Below are 25434 nucleotides of genomic sequence, written 5' to 3'. Positions count from 1 at the left end.
TATTTCGAACTGAATAAAAATATTTATAATATTTGATTTATAATATAATCATATATAAGATATATAAATATAATTATATTTAATTTATAATATAATATTTATAATATTTTTATTCAGTTCCAAATATGTGATAATTATATTTATGACTACGTGAGTAAAAAAAAAAAAAACCTTCTTCAATGAAATCATTCCTAACAACTCTAATCCATGATGGTCACTTTTCCTTCTCTGAACCACTCATTTGGCATTAATCCATATCATTTGTGACCTCTTTAATATTGCTAAGTTGTATTATAATTTCATTCTTATCTGTCATTTAACTTTTCTGTGTATATATTTAGATTTATCAACTAGACTTCAAACACATTAAAGGCTGGACCTGTGTTTTATATTTATATGAAGCCAGTAAAACATGTGCTTCTATCAAGTGCTCCATAATTTGGTGATTATATATTTTAATTTATCTATAAGGAAATATAAAACACTGCAAAGAAACAGATTTATTTTGATTATGATTCACAAACCTTCTATAAAGAAATAAAAACTGAAACATAAGCTATGTTTTCTTTTTGAAAATTATTATTCATGATCACTGTAGCTATTTAAAACATTAACTCTCATACTAAACACATATGGATACGTGACTAAGCCACACACTCCAATTCAAATTTCCAAAGCAATATATCTATAATGGCACATTTTTCACAACTAAGAGTCTTGATGTTATAGCACACTCTAGTGATCAACTACAAAACCACAGATTTTTAATATTTTGTGAGTCCCATGACAAATATTCATCCAAATAAAAATTTTATATTTCAACATATATCTTTAACATTTAAAATGTAAAATATTACAAAAACAAACTTAATTTTCATACTTTAAAATTTATACATCTAAAGCAAACACTATAACTCACTAAATTAGAAACAAATGTTATTTGAAATAGCTAGTTTTTATTTATTCATTCAGTCATTCACCAAATGTTCACTGGGTCCTACATGATAGGAACCATTGTAAGTATTAGTGATACAATGTCTAGCAAAGAAAGACATCTTCCTTGCTCTCATGGAACATATAATTAAGTGTACAGACATAAAAATATTTATAGTAAACAAACATTAAAGAATCACACTAATAATAATTGTGGAAGGTACAATGAAGGAATGATACGGAAATATATAACAGGAACTTCAGCCAGTAAATGAAGTCAGACTTCTCTAAAGTAGCTGACGGAACAGAGTCTGCATGAAGAGTAAAGAGTCAATTAGTCAAAGGATAAGAAGGAAGAAAAAAAAGAAAGTGTATTTGAGAACAAAGAAAAGGCCAAGAAGGTTAGAATTTAGAGATCTTGTTATAAGAGAAAGCTAAAGAGGTTGGCAAGAGCCAACTATGTAGGTCTTAAAGGCCATAATACAAATTCTGGCCTTTGTCCTAAAAGCAGGAAGCTCCATATTTTCAAAAGAACACACTAGTTTAATATATTGGAAGAAAGGGAAAAGGACTATGCATGCAAGACCAGTTAGGAAGGCCATTATGGTAGTCCAGGTAAAAAAACATAGTAGTTTGAATAAAAGTGTAATGGTTCTAGATATAAAGTTTAGTCTATAAATATTTCAGAGTGAAACTATCATGTCTTGATAAAAGACTAAATATTGGTGAGGAACACAGAGGTTTTAAGAGATTTCCAAATGTTATTTACTGAGGATTAAAAATCAGGAAGAATAGGTTGTTTTATGTTTTGTCAACATTTTTGAAGTTAAGTTTGATTCTGGACATCCAGATAGGATGAAAAGGTCAAGATACTTGGATAACTAAATCTGAAGCTCAGATAGATAGGGGCAGGAGACATAATTATTTTGAATCTTTAGAATATACATGATAAACTGAACACAGGCTCATTAAACAAATAGTGTAGAAAGTACATGATCATTGACCTGTAATTAAACTTCTAGTAAGATGAATCACATAAAAAGTCCATGGTGTTGGCAATATGAAGGTTATTATTGAACTCAGCCTAAACTGCTTTCAGTTTAACAGTGAGGGTAGAAGCCAGAATTAGTTACAAAATGAGTGGGAACGGGCAGTTCTTTTGAGAAATCTGGTGATGAAGGAAGTGTGGAATTGGTACTTAAAGGACAATTATTAGAATTAAATATGGAAACTGAGTGAGGGATTAATTATCCCACCCAGACCACATGGGAGGAACCTGAGCATATTTAAACTCAGATGGGAAGAATCACACTAATAATAATTAAAGAATTACACTAATAAAAAAATGGTGCCAAGCACAGTGGTGCACACCTGTAATCCCAATAGCTCAGGAGGTTGAAACAGCAGGATCCTAAGTTCGAAGCCCTTAGGGAGACCCTGACTATTTCAGATTCTATTTTTTTTTAATATTACAATAAAGGTGAAAAATGAGACCCAAGGTCACTACAGACGATTTGTTGGTATTTACTTTTCCTTAAATACATTTTTTAAACTAATATATTTTTTAGTTGTAAATGGACACAATACCTTTATTTTGTTTATTTTTATGTGGTGCTGAGGATCAAACTAAGTACCTCACACAAGTGTGAGGCAAGAGCTCTATCACTAAGCCACAACCCCAGCCCCAGAAACTAATATTTTTAATACACCAAAGATCATCAGCATGTTCACTCCTATTGCCAAGTTACTTTGCTTTAATATAAATTCAGGAATATAGCTTCTTCTACTATCTTTCTAAATGAAGAATGCTCTTAAACTTACCAAGAGCAGATTTAAAACATTTTTAAACTATTTATTTAAAACCAGATTTCTTAATATTTGATAATTAAAACAAAATGTAGAAACTGAATGATGAGTCTAATACTTCCTCTTCATAATGTTTTATGGAACTATTTATTTGCTTAAGCTTTTATTTTCTTTAGACTGTCAGTTCTATGAGTAGGGGCTATATTGATTTTTTTTTCACCAATATGTAATTTAAGTAGTTAGCATAATGTCTGATACAAAAACATGTTATAAATTTTTGCCAATTTTAACACTTGTATATTTTACATAGCACCCAACTTTTATTTATAAGCCTATCATAAAAAATTTTTACCTATAAATTTTTATGTAAAAAAGCTATAATCTGGGGCAGGGGATGTGGCTCAAGCAGTAGTGCGCTCGCCTGGCATGTGTGCGGCCTGGGTTCGATCCTCAGCACCACATACAAAAACAAAGATGTTGTGTCCACCGAAAACTAAAAAATAAATTCTCTCTCTTTAAAAAAAAAGGCTATAAGCTGTTTTATATGTATACACTGAATATCAAAAACAGCTAGAGAAAAAATCTAAAACTATTAAAGGTACAATCAACAGGGGATGAGTAGATTCTGGTATATCCATACAGAAAAATATTATTTAGCAAAGAAAAAAAAACATGGATGAGTCTTGAAATAATCGTGCTGAATAAAATATGACAGATTATAAAAAAAGGTATATACTATATAGTTCCATTGATGAAAAAGTTGAACAAATACAAGCTAGTCTCTACTGAAAAAAGTAAACTGGTAATCAGGGGAAGGGAAATAAGAAAAATTCTGAGAATGATTATGTTCATTATCTCAAAAGTGGTGAGGATTTGACAAATATGCACATATATTAAAACCTCAAATTATATACTTTAAATACATGCAGTTTATTGTAAGGCAAATACCTCAATACTGTTTTATGGGGAAAAAAATGATAAGGAGAAAGGGAATAGAAATACTACTTTTAATTTTGAATATAAAAAATATTTTTACATTCAAAATATAAAATTTATGCCTCATAAATTTTTTAACATTTCAAACCATATAACAACCATAGAATAGTTTAAGGTAAAAAATATATTGGTTTTGCTTCATTACCTTACAACTTTTGGAGCCTGAGAATTTTCAGTTCCTTTAAAACAAACTTTTTTGACATGATCTCCTGAACTATGACCAGTAACAGATTTTTTTTCTTCTAGTAAGAAATCCCGGAATGACTTGGATGAAGCTGAATGTAGAGAAGATGCCCTGCAAAAGAAAGCAAAGATCATGTTAGAACATCCATTTTGCAAAATGGCATTCCTGGAAATTAAAGGACATACATAGAATATATATATGAAAAATTTAACAATATAGTTTCCAATATAATGGTCAATCCTTGCTATCAAATGTTAACCAATCAAAACTATGAGTAAGAAAAAGAAATCAGTGGACAATACCACTAAGGATAAATCTAGATGTTGAAAATAGCAAGGATACTGAAATAGCTATTGTAACTATGTCTCAGACAACAACAATAGCAAAGATATACTCAGAAGGAATAAAAACTGGTTGGGCTGGGGATGGGGCTCAAGCAGTAGCGCACTCGCCTGGCATGTGTGCGGCCTGGGTTCAATCTTCAGCAGCACATATAAACAAAGATGTTGTGTCTACCGATAACTAAAAAATATTAAAATTCTCTCTCTCTCTCTCTCTCTCTCTCCCCCCCCCCTTCCCTCTCTCTTTAAAATAATAAAAATAAAAATAAATTTAAAAAAACCTGGTAAACTCAGTACAGGAACAGAAACAAAAAAGAACAAAATGATGTTGAAAAGACAAAATTAGCACTTGGATAAACTTTGTAGACTAAGAAGTCAATAGGCATCATATAAACAATAGAAATCTTGGGAGTGAGAAAAAGTCAGCCTTGAGGAATTACAGGATATGAAAAGTACTGTAAGCAGAAGAGTGAGTCAGACGGCAGACCAAAATATTTAAACAACAGCTGAAAATTTTCCAAATTTGGTGGAATAAAAAATTTGAAAATCTAAGTTTTAACAAACATCAAACAAGATAAATGAAAAGATAATCACACTTAGGGACATCATAGGCAAACAACTTAAAACTAAAGATAAAAAAATTTTATTGAAGCAATCATAGAAGTATAACACAATATGAAAATGGCTAGCTTGTTATGGAAACAATGAAGTCCAAAAGACTTCACTGGAAGTGGGAAGACATCTTTAATGTGATGAAAGGAGGAAAAATGTCAATCCAACTTATATCCATGTGAGTAAGCTTGGAAGAGGGCCCTCTGCAAGTCAATCCTTAAAATTATTATAGTTCTGGATGAACCCTAAGGGCAGCATTGGGAAGCTTGAAGAGGAACACAGCTAACATTCTAGACTCACAGGTTTTGTGAGAAATAATTGTTGATTCTTTTAAGCTGCTTTGTAGGGATAATTTGTTATGCTGATTCCATATTAGAAGTCATTTACCCTACATAAAACCTGAAACAATATAAAGAAATTTTCTTTATAGATTTGCATCAGAAGATGAACTACTAAGCTTTCATGTTAACAATATTCCTTCAAGAGAACTAGTCTTTGGCCTTATCACAAAAATTTTCCCCAAAACATACACATATACAGAACACAAAAGTCAAACACACATACAGTTCAAATTTCCTTTCCAAATCCTTTCTCCCCTCAAAAGTTCACTATGATATAAGTTAACTATGATACAAAATACAGTGTGTATCATTAATTGTTGGGAACACTGTTCGCAAATATTCTTACTAGCAAATTCCCTGAGTGTCTCCTGTAAATTATTTTTCTAAATACAGAAACCTGGAACTATCACTATTGAAACGTACAAGTTGTCAAATTCATTCTAGTGGTTAATCTGAATTAATTAATTAATGCATGATTTGTATCCCACAGGTTATTTTTTAAGAAGTTACTTAGGGTAAAAGCTCTCCAAGAATAAATATAAGTAAGACTGCTTATAAAATGTTTTAACTCACATATTTATTAGTTACACACAGTGATCAATTATAAAATGTGGTATGAAGAATTCTTCAAAGAAATTCCAAGGTTCTTTCCACTGATTATGCCATGATTTGATAAAGTGTCTAATTTCCCACAATTTTACTTTCCTCATAGGCTCTGGTTATTTTCCATTTGAGTAGCCACAGAAACTTCATGGAAAAATATTTGTAGACATTTATATCCACATGAAAATTAACAAAAAATTCTATTCCTCAGCTAAACTACCCCTGAAACTTTAATGAATACATTTCTAGCTCAACAAAGTTGAATAATTGGAAACTACTCTATATATGTTAGCTAGTTCTCGATGGAATTTGGAAAAATTTGCATTCATATATCAAGCCAGGCCATGAAGACTGTGTATTCTTCCACTCAAGATGACTGATGAGAAATGTATTACTTCTCCAAGTAAAACACTTGAAGATGAAAAGTGGCCAAATCTCGTATATACTTAATGTTTTTACATTAGATTTAAAATTCAAATGGTTAGAACTCCATTCCTGTGCAAAAAAACAATTGTCTTTAATACTTTACTTTGCCACATCTAATTGCAGGTAACAAGAATAAAACTATATTAAGATATAGTATAAAAACATCTTGTAAAGAAATAAATTCTGAATAGATGATACATTAGATGATAATGTATATTTGAGAAATATTTAAAATACTATAATCATGAAAAGACTCTGAAACACAATCCACAAATTAGATTAAAAATGCTAATTTCAGATCAATTTTTTATTTTATTAAAGTAGAAAAATGTTTAAATTCTTTCAGTGAGTTTTTAAACCAAGGCGTTTAAGGGATGTTCTCAGGAATTTCTAGCATATATTGCATATGTGCTACTCAGGTACTCTGTGTACCAAAATAAAAACCAAGTGTTATTATATAAATAATACTGTGGTTGCTTCATAATTCCAAAGATAATTCTATACATAATATAAAATTAAAATAACTTTTAATCATACAAACCAGCACACCACATTGTATCTACTCAATAATCACAGTTCAATTTAGAATTCCTTGCAATTTTATAGAAATCTCAGAAAGAAAATTATGAATTCCCGGCACTACAAAATATAGCATAAAGAAAGAAAATGAACAACCTAATAATTTTATTTCAATTTATACTAAACATGCCTCAAAGTTCCTATATACCAAATATTAACTATTTAATGTGAATGTGTTCTTAAAATTTATAATGTTTTGATTTGTGCCATTAGCTTAGAATAAAATTCTCATAATCTAATAAAAATATATGTATATATTTATTCTAAAAATATACTTATATATACATTTCTACATATATACTTTACAAAGTTGCTTCAATTCACTCTTTAATAAGTATAAATAAAAACAATGCATATATTCAAAATAATTTTGTAGAAATCAACTTTAAAAGATCCTTAAGATTTAACAAAAATGTATTATTATAAAATGCATAATTATTAATTTTATGACAACTCAAGACACTTCTAACCTTTATAATAATTCAAAATAAAATTGTAATTTGCCACAAAATTCATTACTCATTTGTTTGTATTTAAATTTTCCAAGTAGGTTTTCATAAAATAAATTTAAAATAAACATCATTTAGATTTAATAGTTGCCAAATACCTCTCAATGAAAAGTACACTGATTTATGTTTTGGGCCAAATTTCATGGCATTTTCTTCCTATCTTTCTAGACTTCTCCTGAATATTTTCATAATAGACTACTTTTAAAATTTAGAAAGTGCCTTCAAAGTAGGACTCTCTGAGCTCATGTTGCTAATAATTACTGGAGAAACATTTTGCTTAAATTTGAACATTAAAGTCTGAAGTGTCAGATAAATAACTTCTCTTCCCTTTAATACTTTTTTCCTGAAATTTCACCTAAAGTGAATAGAAAAGCAACCAGAAGAGCGTAAGCTCACCTCACACAAAAAAAGAATAAGATATTAAGAGATGACAGACTAAAAATAGCAACATGTTTTTGGAGAATGAAGAGGCAGAGTGATAGCTGGTAGAGTGGGAATTTTAAAAAAAAGCCTGTCATCAATTAGGTGGTACTACTGTGGAAAGATCAAAAGCCTTGAAAAGCTCATATACTGTATCAAATACTGAATTAAGAACATGGCTAAAAATGTGAAAACTGGTTTTTGAAGTTTATTTGTTGGCATAATTGAGAATAGTAAACGTCCTAATTTCATGAGGTCACATGACTCCACCTCCTATACCTTATCAAAAGGAAAATCTGATTCAAAGACACTACTAGTAAAATAGAAAGGCAGAAGCAAACTATTTGCTTCTGCACAAGTTTATACAATAAATGGTAAAGTGAGTGAAAATCTATATTCAATGAGAACTTCAGTTTCTGCCCTAAACTATTTACCCTGATCAGCTTCCAAAATGCTGGCAACCAAATTTATAGACCTTCACAACAAATAATTAAATCTGTTCTTTAAAAAAATTGACATGCCCCCAAGCATGGTGGCAAAGGTCTGTAATCCTAGTGACTTGGGAGTTTGAAGCAGGAGAATTCAAAGTTCAAAAGCCACCCTCAGCAATTTTTCAAGGCCCTAATCAACTTAGCAAGACCCTGTTTCAAAATAAAAAATAAAAAGGGCTAGAATGTGGCTTAATGGTTAAGTGTCCCTTGGGTTCAATCCCCTGTACCAAAAGAGAGGGGGGAAAAAATCATCAACATCCTATGGAGACCAAGGAAAAAAAATACCAAGGAGGTAACCAATATTAGGGTGGTGCTTCCTAAGGATACCCTAAGGATATTGCAAATCATCCTAAAGTCATACCTATTCCACACAGGCACATGGTGCTTCTAATCAGAACTTAAAACAATCAATAAATCTAAAGAATAAAATATTAAAATGAACCAAGAAATATACAGAAAAGAGCGAATAAAACAGGAATATAAGTCAATGGCTATTTTTAACTTTTCATATATGGAACCATATTTCTTTTTTCTGACTGGCTTTTTTTCCACAATATTATATCAGTGAGATTCATCCACATAGTATTTAGTCATAATTCATTTTTTAATCACTGGGTAGTGTTCTATTACTTTAAAAATGCATCCATTTATTGCTGATAGATATTTAGGCTATTTCCAACTTTAGTTATTACAGATAATGTTGTTACAAACATTCTTATATATGTTGCCTTTTTTTTGGTGATTAAAGATTTTAATAGTTGAAAATAATCAAGGAAATATTTGAGAATATGAAATGAGAAGACAAATATATGGACAGTAGAAAAATTAATTACAGAAATCCAGGAGGACCAATATCTGATTAGTATAAATTCTAGAGAAAACAAAAGGAAAAGTTATCAAAGGAATAGTTCATACAATTTTTCTAAACCTAAGGGCATGCTGTTCTCAATTAACCCAAATTCTCAAAATACTGTCAAAACAAACCCCATGAAAGTACATAATTTTGAAATTTCTGAACACTAGGAATAAAGAAAACTATAAATTTCTAGGGGGAAAACAAAGGTGAAAGAAGAATAATGGGGGTAACATAAAAAGAAATGGAAATCAAATGATAATTGACTTCCCAAAAGCCACAGGAATAACAAAAAGGAACAAATTCTCCAAAGGATCCCAACTTAGAATCTTGTTCCAATCTAACTAGCAATCAATAATAAAAAAGTAAACAACAAAATGTTCTTGTATAAAAAACTCCAAAAACGTAAGCAGTTCATATTCTTTGTCAGCAAACTACTGGAGTTGTACTACATCAAAACAGGGAGTAAATCAAAAAACAAACACAAAACATAGAAAACAAGATTAAATACTGGAGGAAAGCAAGGACATTTCTAAGATGACAATTAAGGAAAATCTAAGATGGCAGATAATCCACAGGCCTAGAAAAGACCCAGCTCAGACCAAAGAAAAACACAAGGTTCTAAGGCAGAAGCCTCTAAGAAAACAAATGTAATTTTTTTTCTTCATTTATTTTTTTGTTTAAATAAGGAAACCAATTGATGGCACATCTAAAACAACATTACTAAGCCAAATGCTTCCAAACATAGTTACTTAATGCTTTCAAATTACAATAATTTTAGTATCTTAATGATTATTTCAATAATACTTTTTTCCCTCTTGCTATTTTCTACACCAGGGAAAACACAACTCAATGTTGTTAACAGTTACATCAAAAACCTACAAAGGCAATAAGCAAATTGGTCTTGCTTTATTGTCATATCACCAGAAATTAGAAGAATGTCTTGCATGTGGAAGATGTTTAAGAAATACTGAAGAATTAAAAAAATTTCTGCTAAGACCAGTTTCTCAAGTGTCATCCTCAGTTTTCTTCTACTTCAGTATTCCAATTTCTTGTGTTTACTTTCTTTGGTCAGAAACTGTACTTTAGACCTATTAGCAGCTCTGACTAGCATTATGTTAATTCCACTGGCAACACTCAAAACTGAGTGTCATTCCCCCTTAGTAGGAAAAATATTTCCTTTTACCAACAGAATAATTTAGCATTAGAAAAACTGAAGGATTTTCCCAAACTAAGGGTGGCTACCAAGATCACCCTCAGTTCCTATGAAAGAAAGTGGGTTCTACTTCTTCCTGTATGTGCTTCTCTAGAACTGGTTTCCAGATATTCTGATGTGAATAACAAAGAAAAGGGAAGATGAAGGGTAGCAGAATACAGCTTATTTTACATATCTCAAAATTGTCATCTGACCTCTTCGAAGATTACTCCTATAATTATGCCACTTTGGGTAAATTATAATAGAGAAAACATAAATAATGTAATGTTAACAGCACTGTTTAAAAAAGTGACAACAAGCTTTGTATAACTATGTAAAGACATTTATGATGCATACAAAAGGACAAAGAAATAAGGGTACTAAAAATAAAGTTTGCTTCTATGAAAATGTCCTGTGGTGTATTTTATTTATTATAAAATGAAAAAGTAAACTTATTTTAAGTCACTTTAACAAGAGAAGTTTAGCAGAATAACAAGAAGAAATTATATTCACAATGAAAACATTTGAAAATCATGATATAATGTCAATACATTAAAAATTAAAACAAAACAAAAAAATCCCATTTTTGACTTAAAAGCAAAGGAAGGAATAAAATATTTGCTAATATAGGCAGGGAAAACCTCAGGAGTAAAGAATCACTTTATAATATTAATAAACCGATCTAAGCTAATTTTAATAAAAGTGATACATACCATGCATTGACTGGTTTGGGGACTTTGGAAGGAGTGGTTAAAACTGTTTCCATGCTACTCATTCCTGAATTATTTTCTTTGGTAGTCAATGCGATCATTTTTCGTTGCTTCTGAGAAAGTTTAACTCCAGGAGAAACCATTTTGCTGAAGATTAAATTAAATTAAATCAATTAGTTTCACTGCTCCTGAGAAAGTTTAATATCATGAGAAATAATTTTGCTAGAAATTAAACCAATTAGCATGAATTTCTTTAATGAAAGTTAGAGGTAAGGATAATATTTCCTGTTTATTTGGTGTGACTTTACTATTTGATCAAGATGTTCACAAAGTATCAACAGTGGTGATATCAATTTATACTATCAATCATTAAGTAATAGCTATGATTGATTCCTCCTTCATATACTTTTCAAGGATAATTTACATTACAAAGCTTAAATCTTTGATTTTTCTTCAAGAACAGATCACATGGTTTCTAGCATGTGATACTGTTTTGTATAAAAGCTAGTCTATCAACTTAACTCAATCTTTACACAGATTTAAGAAATATTATAAAGGTTAAATTACCTAGAAAAAGGCTTAAATCTATTAGAGAAATAATAAGGCAGAGAAACAATGGGAACGATCCAACGGATCTTTCCAATTTTTTAGGACAGGAATATAATTTTTTTATGATTTTTTTAACCAACCCTAAATTTGACTTAGGTGTAGCTCCACATTTTTGTCTACTTTCTTCTATTTCCATGATGGTTCTGAGATCCACGACAGGAGGGCTGACAGGACTAAAAGAAATTAAAGAATTACTTTACAAAAGCCTTCAATTACCTTTAAAGCCCAACCTCAAATTTCAATGAAACTATAAATTATATGTAGATTAATAATGAAAGTATAATTTAGAATTGTTTTGCTGATAACAAAATTCTTATTAGTATTAACAAAAACAGACATTTTCTAGAAAACCTTACGATATTCAACAATATTGGAAACCCACCAAAAGTAGCTAGTTATACCATAAAAAAAGATACTCTATGATTGTTACAGTTTCTAACCTAAATGAAATCTATGATACAGCTAAAAATAAGTCATGTTACTATATATTGAAGGATAACCTGCTGTTTTTTCTTTCAAAAAGAAAAATATTACTATATTTCTGTATTTATTCCCACTAGATGATACTTCAGAATGATGTAGAAATGTTTATGTATCCATTAATATGTAAAATATTGACCAATATATATAGCTAGGCACTATTTTTAAGACATCTTGAGAAAATATTCTAACATCAATACTCAGAATATGTTTCCAGATGTCCCCAGAAATTGTTATGTTACTTAGAATGCCAAAACATTTCAGACTAATTTCTGAGCTACCATTAGACCATGAAGCAACATAAACTGAAACATCATATACTTTATTCCAATACATAACAGAACACATTCCAAAAAAATTGCACAAATGGTCAGAGTGATAATATAATCAATAAGTGTTGGCCTATAATCAACCAAAGTAGTTACATAAAAATGAAGCACAAGCTCAATAGCCCTACAAAAGAGCAACCTATGCATTCTATTTACAAATACTCCTTCATTTGACTTCTAAATAAAAGAAAAATATGCATAAAATATAAGTAAAAAGATAGTATAACATTCAATAAATATCCTCAGATATACTAACAATGAACAGTACATTTTATGAGATTTTAAATATCCACAAAGGTGCAAACATTTAACTGTATAATAATATATTTTGTGAGATAATAAGGTACTCTATTATGCATATATGGAACAAAGATTATGATGTTCCAGTTAATACTACTTCATGGCCTAAAGGTAGCTCAGAAAGCATAAAGCTTACAAATTAAAAAAAAAAAAAAAAAAATGGTTTTCCTAAAAGAAAGATGGGGTATTTTTCTAATTCTGTTTTTGTCTTGGTTTTTAAGTTTTTAACTGACACATAAAAAGTATACCTATTTATGGAATACCATGTGATCTTTCAATATACATATATATTATGAAATATTCCAATCAAGGTAAAACTTTCCCCTCAAACATTTATCATGTCTTTATGGTGAAAATATTCAAAATCTTTTCTTTCAGTTTTTTTTTTTAATAAGCAGCATATTATTATCTATAGTTATCCTACTGTGCAACAGAACAGCAGAACTTCTTTCTTCTATGAATTAGTACCTTACATATGCATCAGTCTTTCTCCATCATTACCTTCCCCTTGAGTGGGAGTTTTAATTAATATACATTAACAAACAAAAATATGCTATAATATACTGACAATAATACAAAGACAACTATATTTTCCCTGGGTGGGGATAAGCCTATTATATTGATTAGCAATTTGTATGCATATAGGTAATTTTATGTATAGTAGAGTATATTAATATTTTTAAAAATTTTTTCATTTGATTAAAATTAATGATATTTCTCAGATACAGAACAAAATGAAAATTCTACCTGAAAGAGCCAGCAACCCAGCTGGAAGAACTTGTTACATCAATTCTGTTACTGGGAATGGGCTGTGGAGTAGATACTTTAAGTATTGATGATTTTTCCCATGGTTTGAAATCTTCCCTAGAAGATGTATTAGTTGTACCATTAACATAAGGTTTAACTTTCACCTAAGGGAAGGGGAAAAAAATATTAAAGTTAATAAGAGCAGATACCTAGCTCAGTAGCTAATATGTAGTTGATTCTTAACAAATACTAGTTATATTATGGAAAATCTTCTTATAATAAACCATCTAACATTTTTAATTCATATTCTTCTACAGGTTAATGCTTTAACCAATTCTCAAACAATCAGATGATTGTGAGCTTGGAGAATAATTTTTAGGGATAATGTTTGCCTATTAAACTTATACAAAGAGTAAACAAGAATGTTAATATATAGAAGCTATACAGTAAGATATGAAGCAGCAATTTTAAATTAATGTCCACAACTTCAGATATGAAACAAAATGAAAATTTGGTATAAATGTCATAGAAAGTCACTCTGAACATAATTAAAGGACTCTGAATAAAATTGAAGTCAAATAATACTGATATTTCAAAAGGGACCTGGAAACTACTGCTATTATAATAGGTCAAGTAAGTTATTAAAATAGTATTTCTATTGCCAGGATGAATTCTTCTATTATTATAAGACATTCACAATATGCCTTCTATATTCCAGACCAATCTTATCTAAATAATAATTGACCCCAAATAATGTTTACCCTACATTAAAATAAAGAAATCAATCCTTGAGGCCTAGAACAAGACAGGGTAGAAAGCATAAGTTCTATTGTCTTAGGAATTCCTAAAAGTTAGGATTTTTTTTTTTTTTTAAAGGCAATACTAGGGATTGAACTCAGGGTCTTGCATGTGCAGGCAAGTGCTCTACCACTGAGCTCCATCCCCAGCCCTAGAATATGCTTTAGGGATGTACAGGAATTAGAGAAAAATAAGTCTATCTCAAATAAAGTAGATATTTCCCTTCCCCATAGATTATAAACTATCGAATAAAATGTCAGGATGTCTAAAAAATGCATTCCTTAGAGATACCCAGACTAGGAATTCTGCAGCTTAATGTCAATTATGCTACACTAGAAGAACCCAAATCATTCCAGCTTGTTTTGCTCTAGTTAATACTATGAAAGGGACTGGTAGAATCTGAATTTAGACTTATTTTCAAAATTACTTTACCTTTGATAATTTTTATCTTCTGTTAACTGACATTTCACAAAAGACAATTCAGTAATTCATCTACAAATATAGTTTTCACTATCTACATAGTGTTACTATATTTTACATCATTATATTTTACACATCAACACTCTATTTTACTTGTAGAAAGATTAGACATAACATTCATAAAGGGTTTGAAAGAGCTATTGAATAAAATTAGGAAGGTTATACAAATTTGAGAAACTAACACTACACATATTGTACTAATTTTATCTTATAAACCAGCCAGGACAGTGTTTGAAAGTTTGAGTAAAAATAATGAAAAACTAAAGATAAACTGTATACAGATCTAAAAACAAAAGGTAAGGAAACAGTGCTTTATAAAACTAACCTCAATCTTATCTGAATGAAATCCTGTTGTGAAATCAGGGGACTGTAAATCTCTAGGACTACCCACACCTGCATAGCTTCCTTCAGAGTCTGATGTCAATAGTTCTGGAAGAGATTCCACAGAATTGGTCTTACCAGACTTCAATAATCCTAAAGTAAGAAGTTAAAAAAAAAAACAAAAAAATTTAAACACATAAAAATTAAACATATATGCAATACAGTCAATGAGCCAAATAGAGAGCTAAAAGCTTCCACTTAACCAGATTTTATAAAATTTAAATTATATTCACCACACCAAAATCTTATCATTCAAGCTAACTGGAGAAAGATATTAGATTAAATGAAAAAAATAAGATGAAAGAGGTTGTAAAACAATAGTGTTATTCATCATGATTACATGCCAATTATGCAATGAAACTGAGGAAGATAGTTTTTGGGATCTGCTTTGAAGCAATGATTGAGGACCTTTTACCACCATAAAAGAAAGAAAAGAAGAAGAAATAAAGGAACTCCAGACTCATCTCCTTTGTCTTTCTCTCCTTGTACAGAAATCTCTACATTCATGCAGAAAAGGACTAATATCATCTGTGTCAGAGGAAACACATGGCCTTTTTGCCTCTCCTTTATCCAGCAGACTAGCCTAGTAGCAGAGATTCCTAGAGAAGTCTAGATTATAATCTGTTTGAGAGTTGGTGTTCTTTTTTTCCCCCTGTAAAAAATGTCTTCTATTGGGAGTATTTTAAATTAGTTTATCTCCTGAAGTAAAGTGTTATGAAATGTATATACCACTTCTTAGATAACTGAGGAAACCTAAATGCCTGCCTTTGTTTCACACTTGGTATTCTGCATATTAACACAATACTCATTCCAAATATAAACAATAAATTAAACTTTTGCTTAATTTCAGTGACCATTAAAACATTTCAAATTATTTAAAATCTGGATGAAGTATCAAAATAAATTTTAAAATAAAGATTATCTCAGTTGTTAAGCTATACAATTGATTTAAAAATAAGTAAGACATACTATCTCTTACACATTATTGAGTGCTTTCCACTGAAAGTAAATCACTTTGACAAGCTATATGCTTTTTTTAAAAATGTTATCACTGCTAAGATGGTTTGAAAATAGATTCTTTTTCCCCAACTATCATTTGAATATTTTTCAAGATTTCTCATCTAACACAGTACATTCAAGTCAATTAGAAATAAACCTAGACAATCAACTGGATATCTGAAATGGCCAACAATTATTTTTGGTCAAAAACACTTTCACAGAAAGTCAATCATATAACTTTAAGCATCAACACATACGATAAACCTTCACACAACAGTCTTCAGTGAAATTTGCCACATACTCTTAATTTATTTCCATAATTAGGTCTTTTGTTTAAATTTAGTCTTCTAACCATTATCAACTTTGGCTACAGAAAGAATGGTACAGCAGGAAAAAATATAGTATTGGAATCAAGAAAGTAAATTCTATTTCTTTTTGTCACTACCTCAAATCGCTTAAGTTTTCTGAGGTTTAATGTAAGGAATATAAATTATTTCATTACTATGGTCTCTTTGAGTTCTGACATGCTAAGATTTTAACACATGTACTAAAAATAACATAAAGGCAAATCAAATATCTGCCTTTTTTATGTCATTTAGGTGACTAGGATATCACTAAGTTGATGACTGTCTATTTATCCTTCCATCCATCTACCAACAGCTTTTCCTAAGGGCTAGATATAACTCATAACAGAAAATAGAAAACTGCAGTTTTAAGTCTGCAAAGGTCTTCAGACATGTTTTCCATTTACTATGTCTCCTGATTAATATTTTCAGTACTTCATAAACCAACTTAGGCATATTATCTATGCTTTTTATATCTTTTGTTGATCTAAAACTATTACTCTTGATATTATTCCCTGTGAGCTTTATTAACATTTTAAGTACCCCATTTGTAATAGCTAATTAAATAAAAATAAACACCCTCTTTTTGCCCTGCATAACAGCTATCTTTTCCTAAGGGATGTGAAACGATGCTTATCTTTTACTTTTCAAAGTCACTAATATGGAGTTCACTGATAGAAACTATACAAGGTATGTCTTAGTGCTATAGACAGACACACCTACCATTTACAAAAGCCATACTATAGTCTCATTATTTTATTGTCATATTTCACATTTTATCTAGAGAAACTGTTAAAAATTTAGATAAATCTAGATCATATAAACCTAGAATGTGCAACAGTCAATAATATTACCAGCCTAAAATTCTGGGAGAAAAAATACAAAACAAAAAGATACCAGGGATACTGTTCTAATTAAGACTAAAGAGATAAATAAGCAAAAGCAGGGTTTAATTTGAGAGAACACTGGATTATTTTAAAGATTAAAACTAAAAAGGCTATAAAACAATTTTGAATAATCAGGGAAATATGGATATAGAATGTAAAACTAAATAATACTAGTGAATTAATGTTAATTGTCTTGTTGTGATAATAGTATTGTGGTTTTATAGAAAACCACAATAGTATTGTGGTTTTATTCTTAGGCGATTCATATTAAAATATTTAAGGAAACATGTCATGTCTAAAACTTATTCCAAGTGGATCAGTACTAAAAAGTATATATTATTATACAATACGTACAAACTTGAGTATATAGGTGTTAATGGTATTTTTCTTTCATCTTTTCAGTAAAAGACTTCCAAAGAAAAAACTGAGAAAAGGAATTTAGAAAAACATTGCCTTTTATTTTCAAACCACATAATTCCTAAATTTAAAATGTGCTACATTTGATTAGATTATAACCTCTTTATGCACATAAATTGCATCTCAGTTGGAGCATTAACATATTTGAATTAAATCAACGTAATAATATAATCTGTCATATGTTGCCCATACTAAACCTCTATGCCACTGGACAGAATAGTCTTTCTAAAAACATAAATTTTATTCAATCATACCCTGTTTTAAAAATTCATCATCCACAGCCATTAAAATAAAACTCCAAATTCCTTAGTTTGGCAAACAATAGCCTCCAAAATCTGCCCTATCCAACGTATTTCCTATCTGCACACACACTACATCACTACATGGCTAAGTCCGCTTGGGAATATATTGTCCCCTTTGCTAAGTATGTCCATCTGCCTCATTTTCTTGGTTAATTTCTCTTCATCTTAAAGCTCCGGCTGGGACAACACTTTCCTCTAACAGGTATTCCTTGATTTCAAACTCATTGGAATGTCTCTTTTGTGCTGCCAGAGCAAACTTCAGAGTAGATACCACAATATAAACTGTAATTTTGTAGCTTCTGAAAGGACTATATTCTATGTGCTCCAGCAGATAGCACGTAGCACATAGAATAAGGTAACAAGACATCAAAGACTAAAATTGGAAATATATGCTAAAACACTTTCACTGACCTGTAGATGGTGGACTCTGAATAATATCTGAGAGGTTATAACCTCCAGAACTATCTGAACGCTTACGTGGCTTCTTTTTAGCTTTTGTTTTTGCCTTTTTAAACATGATTTCCCTAGAAAAAAGCACACACAAAAGTGAAAATGAATTAGAGATGAAACAGTGGAAAAACTATGCATTTTAACCAACAGAATATAGTATATTTTGGTCAAACAGAAACTATGAAAGCACAGGCAAGCTCTAGCTGCATTCACCAATGTAGATCTGAGTAAATTACTTAATTTCACTGGGTCTTACTGTGATATTATTATTCCCATCCTGGCACTTCTGTGAAAAATTAAAAACAAGATGGTAAAAAGGAAAATATGTGGAAAAGTAAAACTCTAGTCATAGGCCTCAAAAAGTGCTACAAAGAGACTATGAACAGAAGCAGGACAAGGCACAGCCACTACCATGACCTCACCAAATACACCAAGTTCACATCAGATATGATCCAAGAGGTATATAGCTTTCCTGACTATGAGCAGCGCTCCAAGGTCTCCAAGGACAACAAATCTTCAAGTTCACCAAGAAAACACATATGTGCCAAGAGGTAGCAAGAAGAGCTGAAAATACCCTACCCACCATGAAGAAAACTGTTGTCAAGGACTAAGACCCTTAAGCATAATAAAACCTTTACAAAGAAAAAAAAAGTAAAACACTGTTCACATTTATACATACTGTTTTATTAGCCAAGATCTTAACCTAGAAATATCTGGTGACAATTTGTTAAAAATTTCAGAAAATGCTTATTAAGTCCCTAAATTAAGTACTATTAGGGAAATAACTATCCTATTTTAACCAAAAAATTATAGATCTCATTATATATTTTATCCACTTACAAGGGTCAGCAATGAAGTGTTATTTTGTAGAAAATAATGAGTTATTTATATCAATATTAATAAATTTATTATAACTTTTAATATAATATAATATATCTAAGTCCCAACTTATAGTACCCCAAATGCTACCAAACACTAGGAAGACAGAATTTAAGAAGTAAGTGAAAAAAGTATCTCTGGAACCCAAGAGTAGTTTTTCAGTGAGGTACACAGTGGCTCTATAAATGACCTGAACACCCAAAGATTTCATTTTAACAGGTTATTTTACTAAACAGAATGAGAGTAATTCTAACAAGTCGATAAGTTAACCTACAACAGTGATTACAAATTCTATTCAGGGCTGGTCAAGTCAGCTCACTCTAAGGGATTATATAGAATCTGGGATATTTTGTCAGTCACTGTAGGCTTATAATCTATTGAAATAAGTTCCTTAGAGAGGAATCATTTGAAAATAGCACATCATTTCTGGCTGGTGCACTCCTCTTTGGAACCTCTTAAATTCAATCTCTCCAAAGGTAAATCTCTACTCTTCTACCAAGATGGCAGAGAGGCAATCCCTTGGCTGAATGGGGCTTAGGAATGGACCAGGGATCCATTAAATTCAAGTACTCACCCTAGTCTTCATAAATCTGATACCACTAATTCTTAAGCATTTCCAGAACTGCTTTATTTTTTTTTTAAGTCATTACTCTTCAGAACTACTTTCCAGATCCCAAAACTCTTAACATATCCTGAGGACTGTTTGCTCCTTTCTTCTTCTCTCTGCTGTAGTACAATATGACCTTTCAAATTTCTTTACTGTAATCTCAGCACATTGGGAAATAGTTAAGATTATTGTACTTATTTGATCAAATATGTTTAAACTAAAGCCTATATTCCTTTTATACTTATACTTGATATATTTATTAGATTTGCAAGGATTAATTATACATTTATTCTATATTATAACAAGACTAAGAAAGAATATAAATTTTTCAACTACTTCTTCCAAAATATCAAAATAAAATGTCAAGTATCCAAGACTGGGGGAGAAAAAAGGAAGGAAGGAAGAAAAGGACAGAAAATAAGACAAAAACAGCTTACGAGTAATTTTGTTCCATATTTATTTCTTCATTCAAAAAGATATCTCCATCTTCTATTTCCAAATAGCTTATATCTGGTCCATCTTGATAAGGTGTAATGATTCGTCTATCCATTGCGGGAATCTGTAGAATTAACCATGTTATTTTTAAGTACCAAGTTGTTTTTTAAAATTTAAAAAATATATATACTTATGCTAATATTAACTAGAAAAAGTTCAGAATGCCTACTGATCTCCTAAATTTACAACAAAGAAAAATGTGACTAGCTTCATTAAAAAGTATAATTCACAAAACTGCTATTTCCTGATTTTAGAGGAAAACTCTTAGTTTTTCTCTATTCAGTAAGTATACTGTTGCCTTTGGGTTTATCATATATGGCCTTTATAATGTTAAGGTAAGTACCTTCCTCCTATCCCAAGTTTCTCCAGCATTTTTTACATGAATGGTAGCTATATTTTCTCAAAGGCCTTTCGTGTGTCTATTAAGATGATAGTATGGTTCTTGTCCTTGGAAAAAAAGCTCTACTTTTATTATTAAATATTCCATTTCTTTTTTTTTTTTTGTGAACATCTTTGTGTGTCTATTGAGTATTTCTTAAAATATATTTTTAATTTTATTAATGCAATATAATTATACATAGTATTTGGATCCCTTTTGACAAAATTATTAACATACAAGGAGTTAATCAACATACAAAGAATTAGATTTCAATCCCCATTCTCTCTTCCCACTCCCTTTTCTCCCTCCTCCACTCTACTGACCTTCCTTTCACTCCATTATTTATTTTTAATTAGTTCTTTCCCCATATATATATTTATTATCATTTTGTTAGATTCATTCCATATTTCTGTTTTCCTTCCCTGCTTCCTCCTTCTCATTCTCCATTTCTACTCCACTGATCTTCCTTGCATCTTTATGATATCTGATCTTCCTACTCCACTGCCTTCTTTTCCTCATTTTGCTTTAGTGTCCACGAGAGAAAATATTAAACCCTTGATTTTCTGAGTCTAGCTTATTTCGCTTAGCATGGTTTTCTTCATTTCCATCCACTTACTAGCAAATGCTAGTAATGCTATTTCATTCTTCATTTTGGGTGAATAGAATTCCACTGTGTAAATATGCCATATTTTCTTCAACCATTCATGTATTAACAGGCATCTGGGTTGATTCCATAAATTGCCTGTTGCTATAAACATTTAGTATCCATATCACCACAGTAGTTGCTTTTTGTGCATTTGGATAAATACTGAGGATTGGGATAGCTGGGTAATATAGTGGTTCCATTCCCAATTTTTTGAGGAATATCCATAATACTTTCCAAATTATACTAATGTGCAGTCTCACCAATAATGTATGAGTGTACCTTTCCCCCCCACAACCTTACCAACATTTATTATCATTCATGTTCTTGATAATTGCCATTCTGCCTACAGTAAGATGAAACCTTAGTGTAGGTTTGATTTGCATCTCCTTGATTGTTAAATAAGAACATTTTTTACATGTATTTGTTGGCCATTTGTGTTTCTTCTTTTGAGAAATTTCTGTTTTGTTCTTTTGATTATTTATTGACTGGGTTATTTGCTTTTATTAGCACTGGGCTGTTTGAGTTCTTTATATATTCTAGATATTAATCCCCTGACAGAGTTAGTAGCTGGCAAAGATTTTTGCTGCCCAGAAGCTTTTAATTAGATGACATCCCACTTATTAATTCTTGGTTTTATTCATTAAGCTTTAGGGGTCTTGTTGGGGAAATCAGTGCCTGCATCTATATGATAGAGTGCTTAGACCCTATGTTTTCTTCTGGCAGTTCCACAGTTTCTGATCTAATTCCTTAGTCTTGGAAATATTTTGATTTGTGCTGAAGGAAAGATAGGAATTTAGTGTCAACATACTTTATATACAAACAGATATATGAAAAATTATGGTATATGTGTGTATTAAGAATCATTAAGCAAAAAGAAAGAAAGATATTTAATTTCATTTTTCTACATATAAATATTCAGTTTTCACAGTATCATTTGTCTAAAAGGCTATCTTTTCTCCAACGTATGTTTTTCATCAAGTATCAGATGGCTATATGTGGATTTGTTTCTGAGTCTTCTATTCCACTGGACTTCATATCTACCTCAATGGCAATACTATGCCGTTTTTTGCTACTACAGCTATAATTTGAGATGGGGTATTGTGATGCCTCCTATACCACTTTTCTTATTCACAATTCCTTTAGCTATTCTCAGTCTCTTATTCTTCCAAATAAATTTCAGGATTATTTTTTTCTAGTTCTGTGAGGAATGTCACTGGTATTTTGTGGGACTGACATTGAATCTACATATTACTTTTGGAAGTATGACCATCTTGACAATATTAATTCTGCCTATCTGATAACACCTTCTGAGGTCTTCAATTTCTTTCTTCAGTGTTCTATAGTTTTTATTAATTCCTAGATTTTTGCGTTTGTATTTTTTAGGATAATGTTAAGGGGAATTTTCCTGATTTCTTTCTCCACTGAGTCACTGCTGGGAGTATAGAAAAGCTACTGATTTCAGTGCCGATCTGGTATCCTTGTTCTCTGCTAAATTCATTTATCAGCTCTAGGAGTCTTCTTGTGGACTTTTTTGGATCTTCTATGTATACTATCATGTTATCAGCAAACAGTGACAGTTTGACTTCCTCTTTTCCTATTTTTTATCTTTAATATCCTTCCCTTGACCAATTGCTCTGCCTAGAGGTTCAAGTATTATATTAAATAGAAATGGTGAGAGTGGACATCTTGGTCTTATTCCTGATTTTAGAGGAAAACCTTTAGTTCTTCTCCATTCGGTATACTGTTGGCTTTGGGTTTATCATATATGGCCTTTATAATGTTAGGTAAGTACCTTCCTTCTATCCTTAGTTTCTCCAGTATTTTTTACATGAATGGTAGCTGTATTTTATCAAAGACCTTTCCTGTGTCTATTAAGATGATAGTATGGTTCTTGTCCTAAATTCTATTTATACAGTGAATTATATTTGTTAATTTGCGTGTGTTGAAGTAAACTTGCAACCTTGGAATGAAGCCCATTTAGTCATGGTATATTATCCTATTAATATGTTTTTGAATGCAGTTTCCTGATATTTAATTAAAGATTTTTGCATTTGTGTTCATCAGGGAGATAGATCTGTGGTTCTTTCCTAAATGTGTCTTTAATTTTAGTATGAGGGTTGTATTACTATCACAGAATGTAATCAGCAATGTTCCTTCTCTTTCAATTTCATGGAACAATTTGAGAAACTCCAGTGTTAGCTCCTCTTTAAAGATCTGGTGGAACTCTGCTGAGAATGCAACTGGTCCTGTGCTTTTCTTTTTTGATAGGCTTTAATTGCAGTTTCAATTTCATTACTTGATTCAATCTGGGTAGGTCATAAGTGCCTAGAAATTTGTCAATGTCTTCTAGATTTTTCAGTTTATTGGAGTATAAATTTTCAAAAGTTTCCAATGATCCTTTGAATTTCAGATGTGCTTGTGGTGATATCTTTTTCATCTCTAATTTTGTTGATTTGAGTATTTTCTTTCTTTAGGTTAGTTTGGCTAGGAGTTTATCAATCTTATTTATCTTTTTGAAGAAGCAACCATTGTTTGCATTGATCCTGTGTATTATTCTTTTATGCCTGATTTCATTAATTTCTGCTCTGATTTGTATTGCTTCTTATCTTTTATTGATTTGGAGGTTTGTTTTTTCTTAAGGTAGTACATATGCTTATTATTGGACTCTAATTTTTATGATGTAGGCATTCAATGCAATAAATTTTCCTCTTGGTACCAGTTTCATATTGTCCCAGATATTTTGACATGTTGTATTTTTGTTTTTATTTGTTTCTAAGAATTTCTCCTCTTATTTCTTCTTCTATCCATTCTTCACTTAAAATAGTATTGTTTAATATCCATGTGTTTATGTGGTTTCTATTATTTTTCTTGCTGTTGATCTCTAGTTTCATTCCATTAGGTTCTGGCAGGATACATAAGATTAAATCAATTTCTTTGTATTTGCTAAGACTTATATTGTAAACTAGAATATGGTCTATTTGGGAAAATATTCCATGAGCTGCTGAGAAGGCAAATTCAGCTGTTTGGGAGTGAAATATTCTGTAGATATCTACTAGGTCCATTTGATTTATAGTAGTACTTAGGTTGGATATATCTTTATTGATTTTATGCTTTGATGACCTGTCTATTGGTAACAGGAATATAATGAAACAACCAATATTATTATATTAGGGTCTATCAAGAATATCAAGCATTTTTTAATATAATTGAGTGTATTGACATTTGGCGTACATATACATATTATTGTTATATCTTCTTACTGGCTTATTCCCATCATCAGCCCCTGTATCTCCTTTGATTAATTTTTGCATCTTTTTAAATGGAGCCTAGCTACTCTAGCTTGTTTACAAACTCCATTCACATATAATATCTTTTTCATCCTTTTACCTGTAAGTCTGTTGTAGACAGTATATAGTTGACTCTTGCTTTCTGACTCATTCTGCTAACCTATATATTTTAATTGAGGTGTAGAAACCATTTACATTCACTCTTATTATGGATATGTGGTTTACTGCCATTTTTACTTCTTATGTTTAATTCTATCTTCATTCTCATTTAGATGACTAGTCTTCTATTGACCATCATCTATTTGGGAGTTTTAGGATTTGTTTTGGCTTTCTCTATGAGCAGTTTACCTTGGAGAATTCTATGTAGTGCTGGCTTGGTTGTCATGAATTCTTTTAGTTTATCCTTGTAATGGAAAATTTTATTTACCCACTGAATGTGAAAGGGAATTATTCAGAGTATAGCAACCTCAGTTGATAATTGTTTTTAGAGTTTGGAATATCTCATTCCAAACCCTCCTGGAATGAGATGAGAAGTCAGAAGTGAGCCTTATTAGTTTGCCTCTAAATGTGAACTGATGTTTCTCTCTTGCAGCTTTTAATATTATGGTAGGCATTCTAA

The 25434-nt window shown here is 30.7% G+C and overlaps 1 protein-coding gene across 3 annotated transcripts in view; it reads right to left on the bottom strand.

The window, feature by feature from the left end:
* The window catches only part of Ibtk (inhibitor of Bruton tyrosine kinase), a 78151-nt gene that overhangs the window by 8202 nt on the left and 44515 nt on the right, over positions 1 to 25434 (bottom strand). For all 3 annotated transcript variants that reach the window (XM_078019693.1, XM_078019694.1, XM_078019695.1), the window contains 7 exons: positions 20446 to 20567; positions 18484 to 18596; positions 15068 to 15216; positions 13465 to 13628; positions 11689 to 11781; positions 11003 to 11146; positions 3881 to 4030 (listed from right to left, as the gene is read on the bottom strand). In XM_078019693.1, coding sequence (XP_077875819.1) covers positions 3881 to 4030; positions 11003 to 11146; positions 11689 to 11781; positions 13465 to 13628; positions 15068 to 15216; positions 18484 to 18596; positions 20446 to 20567 — 935 coding nt within the window. The remainder of the gene's footprint in view (positions 1 to 3880; positions 4031 to 11002; positions 11147 to 11688; positions 11782 to 13464; positions 13629 to 15067; positions 15217 to 18483; positions 18597 to 20445; positions 20568 to 25434) is intronic.

Source organism: Ictidomys tridecemlineatus, chromosome 8 (genome assembly GCF_052094955.1).
Source record: "Ictidomys tridecemlineatus isolate mIctTri1 chromosome 8, mIctTri1.hap1, whole genome shotgun sequence".
NCBI classification, from domain to species: Eukaryota; Metazoa; Chordata; class Mammalia; order Rodentia; family Sciuridae; genus Ictidomys; species Ictidomys tridecemlineatus.
Note: the sequence above shows the minus strand (reverse complement) of the source record. Positions and strands in the feature narration are given on the sequence as shown.